General features: G+C 42.6%; 1 protein-coding gene across 1 annotated transcript in view; it reads left to right on the top strand.

The window, feature by feature from the left end:
• Positions 1–12510: 12510 nt before the first annotated feature.
• Positions 12511–18457, top strand: part of IGSF10 (immunoglobulin superfamily member 10) — a 47941-nt gene continuing 41994 nt past the window's right edge. The window contains exon 1 of the mRNA XM_075864008.1: positions 12511–12707. Within this exon, the coding sequence (XP_075720123.1) occupies positions 12511–12707 (197 nt within the window). The remainder of the gene's footprint in view (positions 12708–18457) is intronic.

Below are 18457 nucleotides of genomic sequence, written 5' to 3'. Positions count from 1 at the left end.
GCGGACGGTTTGACGGCCCCCCATGACGAGGGGAGGGGGCCCGCAGCAGCAGCAGCAGCTCACGACATTCTTTTGGTGAAAAAAACGGGCCCCATTGCAGGGGCCCGTTTTTTCCTACCAAAAGAATGTCGAGGCAGTTGCCGGGCCCCCCTTTCAATTAGGTTTGGCCGGGCCCCTCACACCACTACCCCTAATACCCCCCTGATGGCGGCCCTGTACATGTGTACTAAGGTGTGCATGTATTTAGATGTTACGTATGTCTGTGTACTTTATATATGCCTCATAAAAATCTGTGTTAGGGGGTTTATTCACACATCTTTGTTTTGTTCCCCTTTTTTCTTACCTAATTTTTGCAAAACTGAGATAAGAACGTAATAAAACCGCAGTATGTGAATAAGCCCTAACCTTGATTTTTAAGTGGCATTAAAAGAGTACTCCTACCATAGATATTTCATGTCTGATTGGTATTTTTTTGTTATTGCTGTGACTTCAACTGACTGTCATAATGTGAGTAAATTGACGCTTACTTACGTCACATACATATGTGGGGAGTGACAGAAACAGCCATCATTGCACTCCTGTTCTGTCAACAATGGGGAGCAGCCCCAATGTTGGACTCCCACCGATCAAACACTAATGGCATTTCCTGTAGATTCATTGTACTGTGTGTGGCTGCATCAACTGTACTGAGGCTGAGTGGTGGTATTAATAGTTCTAAGGGTTGTTGGCGGCTTTAATTGCCCTGGGGTTGAGTGGCAGCATTAATTGTACTCTATGTAAGCAGTGCCATTAATTGTACCAGGGGTGGTGACATTGTTGTACTGGGGGGGGACTGCACTAATTGTACTGCACAGAGGTAGTAGCAATACTTGTACTGTATGTAGGTACCGTAGTAGCAATAATTGTAGGTGGCAACATTAATTGTACTGTGGGTGGCGACATTACATGTGCATGGGTTGGCTGGCAGCATTAACTGCACTATGTAAGGGCAGATTAATTCTAATATATGTGGCAGCATTAATTACAATATGTAGGGCCGGATTAATTACACTATGGGTGGCAGCATTAATTGACTTATTGTACTGTGGATATTGAAATGAGTACAGGCGGCATACAACATTAATTGAATATTGAATTGTGGTATTAACTGATAAATAATTATATGGGGAATATTAATTGAGCACTGTATTTGGGTACTAAGTAGGCGTTGCCTGGCGGTATTAATAATATTCGTGTTTTATTCATGCATGAATTGACACTAATAGCAGCACTGCAGTGTAATGTGCTGCCAGCTGAGTACATTTGCTTAAAATCGTGATGGAACGTAACTTTGGGGGTACTAGATTCTAATTTCTTTGACTAGGGGCACTAGGCTTAGAATGGTTGAGAATGACTGTTTGCTCATGTTCACGGCTGCACGGATTTAGCTGGTTTAGCACACACTTTACAGATGACAGAACAGGAGTTAGCAGCCACTGTGACACTCAAGATCATTACACAGCCAGTTAGTGAGTTATGACCTGCTGAGGAAGGCTGAGACCACCAGGTGGATAGTGACTGCTATTTCTTCTACTTGGCTACTACTACTGGGAATGTGTCTACACAACACAGACAACTCACAAGTTGAGATCTATAGATCATAGGATCCCGTCCAGACTCAGACCAATTTAGCAATGACATTTCAGTACCGTTATTTTAATGCTGTGCTCTTAAGTACACTGTTTTACGCCTTTATATGAAGGACTCCCTGTAGAGAAATGAGCAGACAACATCCAATCTCTTTCGATATGTAATTTATCTGTACATGTTCAGAGGTAGCAGAGCTGACTTTGTAACTTACCCATTTCTTTTGTGTGCCTGATAACTAAGTTATGGAAACTTCCAAAGGCTTTTCTTAAAAAAAATTAAATGTATGTTTTAGGTATTTATAAATGTTTTTCAAACATTTTTCATATGCAGCTTCTCTGTGTCCTCTATACATAGAAGCTACATAGTTGGCTTTCAGCCAAATCCGCCTCTAACACACAGGCTCACAATAATATCCATCACATCTAAGTTTAACCACTTAGATGTGATCGCTATAAGGCTATTTTCACATAGGATAGATACGCTGCGTAAAAGTACATTTCACCCTTGAGCCCTCAGGGAATTCCAGCTGAAAAAGTGCACCAAATTGTGGTGCAGTTATTCCGGCAGAATGTCCGCTGCGGAAAACAGCAGGTTAAAAAAAAGTTATACTTACCCGTAGTCATGGCGATGTGTCCCTACTGCAGCTTGGCTTCCTGGAATGACATTTCATCACATGTGGCCACTGCAGCCTGTGATTGGTTGCAATTTTTGCAGCTTTTCTGCTGCAAAAATTGCAACATCTACTATTTGTTGCAGGTTTTACATCCCCATTGAATTCAATGGGAAAAACCCGCAACAAAAAAACAGTGATTCCGCAGCATAAATTGACATGCTGCGGATTAAAAAACTGAACTGCAGATCAATTTATGAACAATTTTTCACCTGATTTTTACGCAGCATGTGGAAGCTGCTGCTACAGTATTACGTTGCGGATTATCCTCAATAAAGTACGGATGTAGCCATCTTTATCTTGATTATGATAACTTGCTGCAGCGTGATATCACACAACAAAAGCCATTAAAAATATAAAGGATCTTGCCACTGTGTATTTAATGCGTTAAAAGTCAACATAAAGATGGATACATCTGTACGTTGCAGAAATTCTGTGTTTTTTGCGCGTTGCAGTTCTGTGTGTCATCAGTGTTTGGTGCGTGGCATATGGCATCCTTATGACACGCGGTTTTGATGTTTCGAAAATAAAATGAAGGAGGTGGTTTTATTTTTCCCTTCATTTCTTGAACAACGGTTGCGCGTATCACGCGCAGCACATGGAAGTGCGTCCGTGTGCTGCGCGTGATTTTCACGCACCCATTGACTTCAATGGGTGCGTGATGCGCAAAAAACGCTAAAGTATAAGACATGCAGTGAGTTTCACGCAGCGGACATACGCTGAGTGAAAAACACGGAATGTCTGAACGGCCCCGTTGACTTACATAGGTCTGTGCGACGCATGTGATTTTCATGCGCGTATCAAGGCCTTAGGGTTATCCTGTGTGTTAGAGACACATTGTAAAATCACTGTTATCTGTTCCACATGGCAAGTTGAGTCCTGCTTCATCTGTATAGTTGATGCCCAGTTGAGCCATAATGGAAAATGCATAGCAGAAATGCTTTGAGAAAATAATTTAGCATCACATAGGAAATATAACGAGACTCGTCACTTCCGAAAACCCCCCTTAACTACAGTAATCAGTAAATAGCTTCAAATAAGCTGATTCCAAATCTGTAAGTTTTATCTTTCTACTCACTTGCACCCCCCCCCCCCCGCGCAAATAGGCCGTGCGCTGCATGCTGATGCATAGAGAGGACTCCTAAGCTCGCTGTTATAATGGGGAGGACTCCTAAGCTCGCTGTTATAATGGAGAGGACTCCTAAGCTCGCCGTTATAATGGGGAGGACTCCTAAGCTCGCTGTTATCATGGAGAGGACTCCTAAGCTTGCCGTTATCATGGAGAGGACTCCTAAGCCTAACGATAAAATGGAGAGGACTACTAAGCCTAGCGATATAATGGAGAGGACTCCTAAGCTCGCCGTTATCATGGAGAGGACTCCTAAGCTTAGCGTTATAATGGAGAGGACTCCTAAGCCTAACGATAAAATGGAGAGGACTACTAAGCCTAGCGATATAATGGAGAGGACTCCTAAGCTCGCCGTTATCATGGAGAGGACTCCTAAGCTTAGCGTTATAATGGACAGGACTCCTAAGCTTGCTGTTATCATAGAGGGGACTACTAAGCCTGCCGATATAATGGAGAGGACTTCTAAGGCTAGCAATATAATGGAGAGGACTACTAAGCCTAGCGATATAATGGAGAGGACTTCTAAGCTTAGCGTTATAATGGACAGGACTCCTAAGCTTGCCGTTATCATAGAGGGGACTGCTAAGCCTGCCGATATAATGGAGAGGACTTCTAAGGCTAGCAATATAATGGAGAGGACTACTAAGCCTAGCGATATAATGGAGAGGACTCCTAAGCCTAGCGATATAATGGAGAGGACTCCTAAGCCTAGCGATATAATGGAGAGGACTCCTAAGCCTAGCGATATAATGGAGAGGACTCCTAAGCCTAGCGATATAATGGAGAGGACTCCTAAGCCTAGCGATATAATGCAGAGGCCTCCTAGGACTTCTCATCAGCATACAGTGCACAGCCTATTTGCGGGCTTGCAGCGGGGGAATGTAGGTGAGCAGAAAAATAAAACGTATAGATTAGGAATCGGCGACTTTTAAGCTATATACTGATTATTGTAGTTTATAAGGGTTTTCAGAGGTGACAGAGTCCCTTTAAATGACACACAAACTCTTTTATTCTGAATTGACTGTACCCAGAATTGATTTAACTGCTCGCATTGACATTTAGAAGGATGCATTTATTGTGTTACCAAAAATACAGGCGCATATCGGATGTCAGTGACATCAGAAGCTGTGCATGCCCCGTGCCATGTTACTCCTGTGAATGGATGGGATGCAGAGCAGCAGCTCCACTCTACTTGGGCTCTTATGTTCTCTCCAGCATAGAACGAGACTGCAGGGGGCAGAAAGGAGACACAGACAGATGACTCAAAAAAGGAATTCCAAAACTATATGAAGAGATAGAAAGGCAAATTCTGTCTTCACTGGGAACAGATGGAGAGAGACCTGTAAGGAGCAGAACTACTGCAAGCTCTAGAGGGGACACAACAGATCACACAACCTGCATGCAGATTTATCACTGGGAAACAAGAGGCAATGCGTGTGCTGCATGTCATACAATTCCTGGAGGAACCCTTGTCTCTGGATCATCATGGACATGTTTAAAGCCATAAAAGCAAAGAAACCTCACTGACATCTGGAGGGGGATTACAATATCATTAACCTGTGCTATTAGTGAGAACACTCGACTTGTGAGCTGCACTAGAGTCTGCTCATCACATAAGGGAATCCTGCAACATCCAAGTACCAGGTACTATTCTCATTTTATGCATGTGTATTTATTTACCTTTATCTAAAAATCATGAGCATAAGACTAGAACTGTACTAACAATGCAGAAGTGTAGGTTCATTTATATATGACATAAATAGCAATTCCCTTAAATATACTTACTTTCATAAAATCTGTTCTGACAATTGCATGAAAGATTCAGATTCCTCAATATTGTCCTGTAAATCCGTCAGCAGATTCTAGACAGCTATTTTTGGAAGTATATAGCCTTTAAAAGGGAATAAAGTCCGTCATAACATAATCTGAGGTCTGCTGATGAAGTGACAGGGAATCCACATGGAATATGAATTATTAGATAATTCCTGGTGAGAGTGATTTTAATAATACAAATAATAATAATAATAATAATAATAATAATAATAAAAAAGTATTAGGGAATTACTATTCTTGCAGTTGCCTGATTGACATTACTGCATAATCCACATGGAAAGCTCTGTCCATAGTAGTAAAATATGGAACACTGTATGTTTTACTGAATTACAGAAATGTTCTGAAGCTACATGTTTAAAGGGTAACTAAACTTTTAATAGTGACATGTCAAAAGTTTTGATCTGTGGGGGTCCAAGAACTGAGACCCCCACCGATCGCTAAAACAAAGAGGCAGAAGCACTCAGGTGAGCGCTCTGCAGCTTTGTTTCTGATCGGCTTTACTCGGAGAGGTGTGCGAGCTCAATAGAGTTTGTACACCGCTTGCTCGACTTTCCCGAATGCTTCCGCCGCTTCCTTTTATCGTTCGGTGGGGGGTGTCAGTGCTCTGAAATTCACCAATCAAAACTTCTGATATGCCAATATGATATATGTTAAAAGTTTTCTGAAAGTTTATAAAGTTTGTGAACCACACTGACATATCAACTATTAATATTACAATAAAGACCACTTTCACACATTCAGATTTGGTCAGTATTATAAATCCAGGAGTAGAACCTAAACACAGAAAAAGTAAAATGGAAACATTTATATTTCTCATTTTTCTATGCACTGGTTTTTCGCTTTAAAATATGGATGCAAAATACTGACCAAATCTGCACTGTGTAAACGTGGACACAAGTTGTGATGCTCTTATATAATATGAGTAAAATGATAAATATATTGCAGTAACTGGATGGAGTAATGGATGAAATTTTCTGATAATCTGCAATTGTGTACCTGTAATAATGTGGAATAAGACAACAAATTGATTGAAATGAGACACAGCCTAAAGTGTTAACACAGCCATAAACCACACATATAGTTGCATGTTGTGTACTGGATCACTGCTCTCTAGCTGTTTTAGAAGTTGTGTATGCGGTTATTTGCGTCTCTTCCAATCCATGCACCCCCCACCGCCAGCAGCAAGACGTCGACATACACAAAGGCTTCATGTTTCATATACAAGACAGAATAACTACTTGGAGCCACGTTCTGCAGAGGAGGGGAAAGGAAAGTCAATGAAATGATATCAGCATTTTTCTTGGAATAATACCTCGCCAGGGCTATCCATCTTCTCATAATAGTTCGTTTTCCTTGGAATGCCTACTTGGCAACTAGGAAGCTGACGTGTTCTCTGGCACTGGTCTATGTACGGACAATTTCAGAATGTTGTTAATGGATGAAACATGTTTGTAAGCTACAACTCTTGAGGTTATTCAGGTTTGCTTTTCATCATAGAATTTGCTTAGATGACATTTATCAGGAATGACATACTTTACGGACACGTCTCAATGGTGCAACCAATCATTTGTCTGTCATTTTCTAGCTTGTCCTGGATAAAAACTATTGCCTATTGTAATTCAGTCCATACCTGCATCTTTGAGAAAATTATTGATACCCTGAGTCTAACCAAATGAGACATCTGTTCTCCCACACTTTCTGACCAGCATGGGCGGACATAGGCAGCAGAGGGCCCCTCTGCAAGAACAGCTTCTGGATCCCTTGCTCTCAAATCATAGCGCAACCCACTTTTCATAGAGTACCCCTTATGTTTCTTGAACAATCTGTAGCGTCCATGGCCGCGGACCGTCAGGATTACTCACCCCCCAGCGGCCGCAGCCATGGATCTGTGAGCGCTGGCCCGCATCTCCTCCCCAGGACACGCCAGCGATCACTTTCGCTCCGGTCCGCTGTGTCCTGTAGGGTTCGCACGCACGCTCATGCCCGGCCTTAAAGGGCCAGCGCACGCACACGGGAATTATCACTAATTAGCCCATGATCACCCCGGATTATAAGGAGGGCCCTGCTCCTTTGCTCATTGCCTGAGCATTGTTGTGTTTTCTTATGTTAGTCTTGCAAATGGTCCCTTAGTGTTATCCTGTTCCCATTGTTTCCCGTGCCCTGCTACCTGTATCCTGTATCCCGTGCTATTTGTTCCTGTGCATTAAACCTGTTGGAGTCGTGTTGTGCCACCGGTTCTGCCTGCTGTGTTACTCCACGGCTGGTGTCTGCTGTCAAGGTCCCATCTCTGCCTAGCCATTGCTACTGTCCGAACGACTACAGGTACCCCCGTGCTTGGACTAATTATATATTGACTTTGTACTCTGTTGGCTAGTTGCTCTCCCGCTACAGTGGTATGGCCCAGGGGGTCCATATACCCACAGATCGTGACACAATCCTCCAATAGTTTTAAGCTATAAAATTCATTAGCCCATTTCCTTACATGTAATCTAATAAATGGTAGGATGATGCTAGCTGCTTTTCAGGTAGCAGAGGGCCCCTAACCTCCTGTGCAGAAGCACAGGTCGCACACATGGTATCGCTGCCCTTGCTGACCAGTGAATATCATTCTTCACTTTTCAATGAGAGAACGTTCAAAAATCTCCTTGAGCTATATTAAGTGCCTTTGAACATCCAACATGCTGAGTATGTGGCCTATAATTCGATCAGGTATGGTGGTTATATGTGTTACACGTCAGAACTGTCTACAAAAATGCACTGTTTACTCTGCTGTTTGTGATAACCTAAATCATACAGTATCTTACAGAAATGTCAAGAATTCCATTTATAGATCAAACCAAGTAAGCCTTAATTGGAGAGCCAAAATTTGGATACTCTGAAACTGGAGAACAGATGTTCCTGTACCTACAGAACTGACTGTAGTAATGCACTATTGTTATAGTAATGTAGTATAATAGTAATGTGGTATTGTTACAGTAATGTAGTATTATAGTAATGTAGTATTATTATAGTAATGTGGTATTGTTATAGTAATGTAGTAGTAGTAGTATTATAGTTATGTAATATTGTTATAGTAATGTAGTATTGTTATAGTAATGTAATATTGTTATAGTAATGTAGTAGTATTATAGTAATGTAGTAGTAGTATTATAGTTATATAGTATTATTATAGTAATGTAGTATTATTATAGTAATGTGGTATTGTTACAGTAATGTAGTATTATAGTAATGTAGTATTATTATAGTAATGTAGTATTGTTATAGTAATGTAGTATAATAGTAATGTAGTATTATTATAGTAATGTAGTATTGTTACAGTAATGTAGTATTATAGTAATGTAGTATTGTTATAGTAATGTAGTATAATAGTAATGTAGTATTATTATAGTAATGTAGTATAATAGTAATGTAGTATTATTATAGTAATGTAGTATTGTTACAGTAATGTAGTATTATAGTAATGTAGTATTGTTATAGTAATGTAGTATTATAGTAGTGTAGTAGTATTATAGTAATGTAGTATTATTATAGTAATGTAGTAGTAGTAGTATTATAGTTATGTAATATTATTATAGTAATGTAGTATTGTTATAGTAATGTAGTAGTAGTAGTAGTAGTATTATAGTTATGTAATATTATTATAGTAATGTAGTATTATTATAGTAATGTAGTATTGTTATAGTAGTGTAGTAGTATTACAGTAATGTAGTAGTATTATTATAGTTATATAGTATTATTATAGTAATGTAGTATTATTATAGTAATGTAGTATTGTTATAGTAATGTAGTATAATAGTAATGTAGTATTATTATAGTAATGTGGTATTGTTACAGTAATGTAGTATTATAGTAATGTAGTATTATTATAGTAATGTAGTATTGTTATCGTAATGTAGTATTATAGTAATGTAGTATTGTTATAGTAATGTAGTATTATAGTAATGTAGTATTATTATAGTAATGTAGTATTGTTACAGTAATGTAGTATTATAGTAATGTAGTATTGTTATAGTAATGTAGTATTATAGTAGTGTAGTAGTATTATAGTAATGTAGTATTATTATAGTAATGTAGTATTGTTATAGTAGTGTAGTAGTATTACAGTAATGTAGTAGTATTATTATAGTAATGTAGTATTATTATAGTAATGTAGTATTGTTATAGTAATGTAGTATAATAGTAATGTAGTATTATTATAGTAATGTGGTATTGTTACAGTAATGTAGTATTATAGTAATGTAGTATTATTATAGTAATGTAGTATTGTTATAGTAATGTAGTATTATAGTAATGTAGTATTGTTATAGTAATGTAGTATTATTATAGTAGTGTAGTAGTATTATAGTAATGTAGTATTATTATAGTAATGTAGTAGCAGTAGTAGTATTATAGTTATGTAATATTATTATAGTAATGTAGTATTGTTATAGTAATGTAGTAGTATTATTATAGTAATGTAGTATTATTATAGTAATGTAGTATTATAATAATGTATTATTATAGCAATGTAGTATTATTATAGTAATGTAGTATTATTACAGTAATGTTGTATTATTATAGTAATGTAGTATTATAGTAATGCATTATTATTATTATAGCAATGTAGTATTATTATAGTAATGTGGTATTATTATAGTAAAGTAGTATTATTATAGTAATGTAGTAGTATTATTATAGTAATGTAGTATTATTATAGTAATGTAGTATTGTTATAGTAATGTAGTATTATAGTAATGTGGTATTATTATAGTAAAGTAGTATTATTATAGAAATGTAGTATTATTATAGTAATGTAGTATTGTTATAGTAATGTGGTATTATTATTGTAATGTATTATTATTATTATTAATTATTATTATTATAGTAATGTGGTATTATTATAGTAAAGTAGTATTATTATAGAAATGTAGTATTATTATAGTAATGTAGTATTATTATAGCAATGTAGTATTATTATAGTAGTTAAAAAAATTAATTGATTTACAATAATTTTGTATTTTATACATTTTGAAAGTAATGCGGCCCGTCAACTTCACATTTTTTTTCTATGTGCAGCCCATTTACCTGTCCGAGTTTGAGACCCCCGTGCTAGGTTAATTGTATTACTATAAAATTGTCCTATCTGAGATTGGAAAGTTAGATTGTCGGCCCCATTGTTGACTGATGTGAAGGGTGACTATCTCTTTACAGTACTCGGAAATATGTTAGCCTTATATAAACTACGGAGAATTAAAATAAACAATAAAGACTCTGATGGTTTAGCATAAAACATGTATCTAAAATGTGACCCTGTTTTTTTTTAGTTTCGGTAGGGAAGGAGATTCATTGGTGACCACCTTTATACCTCCAGTCAGTTCTGTACATATAGGAACTACTAGATCATAGATTTCTGAACATCTGTGTGATGGGAAGAAAAGTAAGAGCAAAGGAGTTGTATGTTTTTTTGTAAAGAATAAAAACTTCATGATAATAATGAAATGAGATGCAATTTAACAACTCTTGTTTCCATTTCTTACCATTACCAAGATCACTGTTTTCTGTCAGTGAGTGGGAATGTTGTAGATAAAGAGGGTTTCCAACCAAAACATAAAATTTTCCATGTACCACTAACTCAGAAGTTTTCATTAGTTATAGAGATATTGGTATTTTTCTGTTTTTATTTGGTGTCCATTTTTGCAAATGTGCAACACGAAGTTCACTAAAAATGGTGGTCACCTGTGAATTCACTTCTTAGAAACCGATGGTAGAACTGCCACTTTGTTATTGATTAAACAGTCTGACAAGACGACAGTTTAATATCAGTTTCTGAAGGATTAGGTCTGTACATATATTAAGAGGTTTTAGGTTTTAGCTTTATTTATGTAAAACTTTAATCAATGACCTTTACCATCTATGTAACATTAAAACCACCTTACAAATATTGTGTAGGACCCCCCCCCCCCACCCCGTGCCTTTAAAACAGCTCTGACCTGTCAAAACATGGACTCCTCAAGACCTCTGAAGGTGTCCTGTTGTATCTGGCACAAGACGTTATCAGCAGATTCTTTAAGTCCTGTAAATTGTGAGGTGCGGCCTCCACGGATCGGACTTGTTCTTCCAGCACATCCTACAGATGCTCAATGGGATTGAGATCTGGGGAATTTGGTGACCAAGTCAAAACCTTGAATTTTTTGACATGTTCGTCAAACCATTCCTGAACAATTTTTCCAGTCTGGAGGGAACATTATCCTGCTGAAAGAGGCCACTGCCATTAGGGAATATCATTGCTATGAAGGGGTGTACTTAGTCTGCAACAATTTTTAGGTAGATTTTAGGAAGGTTTCAAAGTAACATCCACATGAATGCCCGGACCCAAGGTTTCCCAGCAGAATATTGCATCACTGCCTCCACCGACTTGCCTTCGTTCCATAGTGCATACTGGGGCCATCTTTTCTCCAGGTAAGCCACATACACGCACCCTGCGGCCCACATGATGTGAAAGAAAACGTGATTCATCAGACTAAGCCATTTACTTTCATTGCTCTATGGTCCAGTTCTGATGCTCACATGCCCATTGCAGACGCCTTCGACGGTAGACAGGGGTCAGCACTCTGACACAGCTGCGGCTACGCACCCCCATAAACAAGAAGCTGCAATGCACTGGGTGATCTGTCACCTCTCTATCATATTCAGCATAACCTTATCAGCAATCTGTACTACAGTATCTCTGCTGCGGGATTGGACCAGACGGCTATCCTTGGCTCCACCCATGCATTAATGGGACTTGGATGCCCATGACCCTGTTGCCGGTGCACCAGTTGTCCATCCATGGAACTACTTGTGGTCGGTGCTAACCACTGCATACCGGGAACACCCCACAAGACCTGCTGTTTTGAAGATGACCATTCAGCTAGCCATCACAATTTGGCACTTTTAAAGTTGCTCAGATCCTTACGCTTACTCATTTTTACTGCTGCAACACATGAACTTCAAGAACTGACTGTTGACTTGCTGCCTAATATATCCCACCCCTTGTCGGGTGTCATTGTAATGAAATAATCCATGTTATTCACTTCATCCGTTAGCGGTTTTAATGTTATGGCTGAACTGTGTATATATGTGTGTTAGCCCCCCTTCAAGCACATATTTCGGTTAAAGGGGTTATAGGTCAATTTAATCCTTTGTTTGGTTTTGCATCACAGATGACATATAGATAGGAATTATTATTATTTTTTTTTTCTCTCCAGGGTGATGCTGCTTTGAAATAACCATGCAGCCAGCAGACAGACGTCATACAAGTCTACCTGGCTATTTTATACTCCTCTGGCTTGCTGCACTGCCTGCGTATGGCCTGGCATGTCCCAAACCCTGTGCCTGTTATGTTAAAACAGAAGTCCACTGCACTTTCAGATATCTCAATGTCATCCCTAAACAGATCCAGGCTGATGTGGAGCGCATCAATTTAGGGTATGTCTCATATTGTCAAATACAAAACATGCAGATATCTGGAATGATCTCCATTGAAATTAGAAATACATAGTGCTCTATCACTTTAAGTTTAAGGAAATATTTAAAATGTCTTGTATACATACGATAATGCAATGTTACAAAAATAATGTCATGAATATGTAAACAGAATAATTACAATAGGTTTAATGTATCAGCAAATGTATCACTTGAATGTTTGAATCTGGCCTTACAGCCTTCTCATGTCCGAGTTGCACCTGTGCGTGACCTGTTCACATGGATCCCTCATAGACTTGAGTCTATCAAGGGATCCGTGAAAACGGAAGAAAATAGGACATGTTCTATTTTGCAATAGACCATTCACATGGTCCGTTGTGTCTCTTGTGACTGAATCGTGTGATTACCCACCATGAATTACGGAAGCAGCGTAGCTCGCTTAACTACGCTGTTTCCGTAAGTCCCATAGAACTGAATGGTAGTTACGGAAATGCTGCTTCCGTAACTCCCATTCACTATGGGATTTACAGAAACGGCGCAGCTCAGCGAGCAACGCTGTTTCCGTAATTCATGGTCGGTAATCACATGATTCAGCTACAACACAGAGCAACATAACGGGGTTTAGGGGGCCCCGTTCTAAAGAGAGGTGCGACCCGCATCTATCTGACATTTATGAAATATCCTGTGGATATGTCAAAAATGTCTCTGATGGAAAAACCCCTTTAAAGAGTAACTGCACTTTCATCAAAGTTTTGATAAGTAAGGGCAGGGGCGTAACTACGAAAGACTGGGCCCCATAGCAAACTTTTGACTGGGGCCCCCACTCCCCTGGGTGTCTCACAACCCCCTACCCCATGTAGATAGTGCCTTTTTTACAGCCCCCCCCCCAGGTAGATAACGCCATACAGCTCCCCTGTGGATAACGCCATACAGCCCCCCTGTAGATAACGCCATACATCCCCCCTATAGATAACGCCATACAGCCCCCCTGTAGATAACGCCATACAGCCCCCTTGTAGGTAACGCCATACAGCCCCCTGTAGATAACGTCATACAGCCCCCCTGTAGATAACGCCATACAGCCCCTCCTGTAGATAACGCCATACAGCCCCCCTGTAGATAACGCCATACAGCCCCCCCTGTAGATAGCGCCATACAGCCCCCCCTATAGATAGCGCCATACAGCCCCCCTGTAGATAGCGCCATACAGCCCCCCCTGTAGATAGCGCCATATAGCCCCCCTGTAGATAACGCCATACAACCCCCTCTGTAGACAGCGCCATACAGCCCCCTCTGTAGATAGCGCCATACAGCCCCCACTGTAGAGAGCAACATACAGCCCCCACTGTAGGGAATGCCATACAGCCCCCCTGTAGGGAACGCCACACAGCTCTCCCCGGTAGGGAACGCCATACAGCCCCCCCTGTAGGGAACGCCATACAGCCCCCCCCGTAGGGAACGCCATACAGCCCCCCCCTGTAGGGAAAGCCATACAGCCTCCCCCCTGTAGGGGACGCCATACAGCCCCCCCTGTAGGGAGCGCCATACTGCCCCACCCTGTAGAGAACGTTATACTGCCCCCCTGTAGGGAACGCCATGCAGCCCCCCTGTAGGGAACGCCATACAGCCCCCCTGTAGGGAACGCCATACAGCGCCCCCCCTGTAGGGAACGCCATACAGCTCCCCCCTGTAGGGAACGCCATACAGCTCCCCCCTGTAGGGAACGCCATACAGCTCCCCCCTGTAGGGAACGCCATACAGCCCCCCCTGTAGGGAATGCCATACAGCCCCCCCCCTGTAGGGAACGCCATACAGCTCCCCCCTGTAGGGAACGCCATACAGCTCCCCCCTGTAGGGAACGCCATACAGTTCCCCCCTGTAGGGAACGCCATACAGCCCCCCCTGTAGGGAACGCCATACAGCTCCCCCCTGTAGATAACGCCATACAGCCCCCCTGTAGGTAACGCCATACAGCCCCCTGTAGATAACGTCATACAGCCCCCCTGTAGATAACGCCATACAGCCCCTCCTGTAGATAACGCCATACAGCCCCCCTGTAGATAACGCCATACAGCCCCCCCTGTAGATAGCGCCATACAGCCCCCCCTATAGATAGCGCCATACAGCCCCCCTGTAGATAGCGCCATACAGCCCCCCCTGTAGATAGCGCCATATAGCCCCCCTGTAGATAACGCCATACAGCCCCCTCTGTAGATAGCGCCATACAGCCCCCACTGTAGAGAGCAACATACAGCCCCCACTGTAGGGAATGCCATACAGCCCCCCTGTAGGGAACGCCACACAGCTCTCCCCGGTAGGGAACGCCATACAGCCCCCCCTGTAGGGAACGCCATACAGCCCCCCCCGTAGGGAACGCCATACAGCCCCCCCCTGTAGGGAAAGCCATACAGCCTCCCCCCTGTAGGGGACGCCATACAGCCCCCCCTGTAGATAACGCCATACAGCCCCCCTGTAGGTAACGCCATACAGCCCCCCCTGTAGGGAACGCCATACAGCCCCCCCCCGTAGGGAACGCCATACAGCCCCCCCCTGTAGGGAAAGCCATACAGCCTCCCCCCTGTAGGGAACGCCATACAGCTCCCCCCTGTAGATAACGCCATACAGCCCCCCTGTAGGTAACGCCATACAGCCCCCTGTAGATAACGTCATACAGCCCCCCTGTAGATAACGCCATACAGCCCCTCCTGTAGATAACGCCATACAGCCCCCCTGTAGATAACGCCATACAGCCCCCCCTGTAGATAGCGCCATACAGCCCCCCCTATAGATAGCGCCATACAGCCCCCCTGTAGATAGCGCCATACAGCCCCCCCTGTAGATAGCGCCATATAGCCCCCCTGTAGATAACGCCATACAGCCCCCTCTGTAGATAGCGCCATACAGCCCCCACTGTAGAGAGCAACATACAGCCCCCACTGTAGGGAATGCCATACAGCCCCCCTGTAGGGAACGCCACACAGCTCTCCCCGGTAGGGAACGCCATACAGCCCCCCCTGTAGGGAACGCCATACAGCCCCCCCCTGTAGGGAAAGCCATACAGCCTCCCCCCTGTAGGGGACGCCATACAGCCCCCCCCTGTAGGGAGCGCCATACTGCCCCACCCTGTAGGGAACGTTATACTGCCCCCCTGTAGGGAACGCCATGCAGCCCCCCCTGTAGGGAACGCCATACAGCCCCCCTGTAGGGAATGCCATACAGCGCCCCCCCTGTAGGGAACGCCATACAGCGCCCCCCCTGTAGGGAACGCCATACAGCGCCCCCCCTGTAGGGAACGCCATACAGCTCCCCCCTGTAGGGAACGCCATACAGCTCCCCCTGTAGGGAACGCCATACAGCTCCCCCCTGTAGGGAACGCCATACAGCCCCCCCTGTAGGGAATGCCATACAGCCCCCCCCCTGTAGGGAACGCCATACAGCTCCCCCCTGTAGGGAACGCCATACAGCTCCCCCCTGTAGGGAACGCCATACAGCTCCCCCCTGTAGGGAACGCCATACAGCTCCCCCCTGTAGGGAACGCCATACAGCCCCCCCTGTAGGGAACGCCATACAGCTCCCCCCTGCAGGGAACGCCATACAGCTCCCCCCTGTAGGGAACGTCATACAGCGTCCCCAACCCCCCAAAAAAATTAGACCTACAGTGCATCCTACAAAAGACATGTATCCCCTATCCACAGGATAGGGGATACATGTGTGATCGCTGGCAGCGATAGGGTCCGAGGTTTGTGATGGAGAACTTCAGGGGACTTTCAGTCCCCCGTTCTCCCTATCAATGCCAGTGATCACACATGTATCCCCTATCCTGTGGATATCCTGTGGATAGGGGATACATGTCTTTTGTTTAATGGCAGAGCGGGGAGATACCTCCCTGCTCTGCCATAGTGTTCAGTGGCGTCGCGCTGTAGCAGCCATAGCGGCTGCTAGCGGAGCCTCCGGCCATGGTGGACTGTGCCGGCGGGTGACACGGGCCACCTCATGCCGCGGGCCCCGTAGCAGCCACTACGGCTGCTACGGCGGTAGTTACGCCACTGAGTAAGGGCCTGTTCAGATCAGCTTTTGTGTTCCATTCATCTGTTCCATTCAAACTTTCCGTCAGAGGAACAGATGAATGGAAAGCCGAACGGAAACTATCGCTTCCGTTTGCATTACCATTTATTTCAATGTTAACGCTTCTGTTTCAGTTTGTTTCAGTTCCGTTTTCTTAACGGAAACAACAGCATAGTCGATTCTGCTGAGCGCTACTGTGCCTTAGTTTCAGCGACAGTGGGGGTCTCAGCACCTGGACCCCCACCGATCCAAACTTTTGATATGCCTCTTTCACATATTACAGCCACTGCAATTACAGCGGTCACATGGGATGAAACTTCATCCCAGGAGGCCTGTCTGCAGGACGTCAGAGGGTTATTATGTGTGTTTTTTTTTCATTTTTTAACAAGCAGTTTTTCGCAGCGGAAATCACGGGTAAAAACTGCACCACGATTTGGTTCGTTTTTTTCGGCCAGAATTCCCTGCGGCCACCAGGGCAGATATGCTGTGTACCTTTACACTGTGTATCGCCCTGTGTGACCGTAGCCTAACAGTCCACATAAAAGTGTAAAGCCTTCTTTACACATTGAAAAAAATACAGAAAAGCATCATACAAGTGTTAACTTGGCCTTAAGCCGTTTTCAGATGAGCGTAATAAAGGGGCATTTTTGCACCAGAATTATAGTCTTAAATACCAGCCTGGCTGTGGGTCTTGTGACCCGAACTAAACAACACCATAGGGACCTATAATGCTGTTAGCTTGAGTCATCAGACCCACAATTTGGTGATGGAGACCAGACATTTGGTGCCTTGCACTCCCTCCCCTAATGTCTTTTCATAAATCAGATTTCAGGCCATCTGATCCTATTGTCTCCTGATGATAAGAGGATACTGGCTGCCGCTTATCACTGCTCCCACAATAGAAAATAAATGGCCATTCAACCAATCAATCTAGGCACGTTTATGGTGAGGTCAGGGGGCGGAGCTCTGTAGACCAAATTACCCCATGCCCATTTCCACCTTATGGAAAGATTCACACAGTGAACTTTGTGATCTGTCTTTTTTTTTAGCCAAAACAATGTGTTGATAGGAATAAGAGGAGAAGAAAAAAATCTTTCCTTTATACCTTTCCATCCTTTAACAAATTAATGAAAGAAAAAAAAAATGCCCTTAAACTGCCATGTGTGAATTAAGCCTTGTAATTCTTTTTTAGATCCAATCCCGATCAATATTTAATTAAAATAAATGTAAAAACTGCACCATAAGTTTAGTGAGGTTAGTGCACTCTGTACATTTCCTATTTAGGATCCACTTTGCCCGGTTTGAACATCGCCTGAAGGCAGTTTTACTTACTGTATAAAAATAAAATGTAGCATCCCCCCTCCAAATTAAGTATGGGGAGGAACAGAAATGGAATATATATCTGCCAAAATAATGCTCCCCAACAGTTCTCACCTCTCCTCATGGACGGTCCACCCCTGTAGAGTAGAGGGAAGAAGACTAGGCATATAGGGATGAGCATGCAGTGATGCAGGTAGAGCGCCAGTGACTAGTGCCACGCTGCATTTTATCCTGCAGAAGTCAATATTATTATCTACTGGCTAGAAAATAAAATAGAACTCATTGAAGTGTCTTGGATCTAAGGCGACAAAATCCTATTATTGCCATGGCCTATAAACATTTTATGTCCGCCAATGAACTTAAAGGCT

The sequence above is a fragment of the Rhinoderma darwinii genome, chromosome 4 (genome assembly GCF_050947455.1).
Source record: "Rhinoderma darwinii isolate aRhiDar2 chromosome 4, aRhiDar2.hap1, whole genome shotgun sequence".
Lineage (NCBI taxonomy): Eukaryota > Metazoa > Chordata > Amphibia > Anura > Rhinodermatidae > Rhinoderma > Rhinoderma darwinii.
This window is presented reverse-complemented; position numbering and strand designations above follow the sequence as displayed.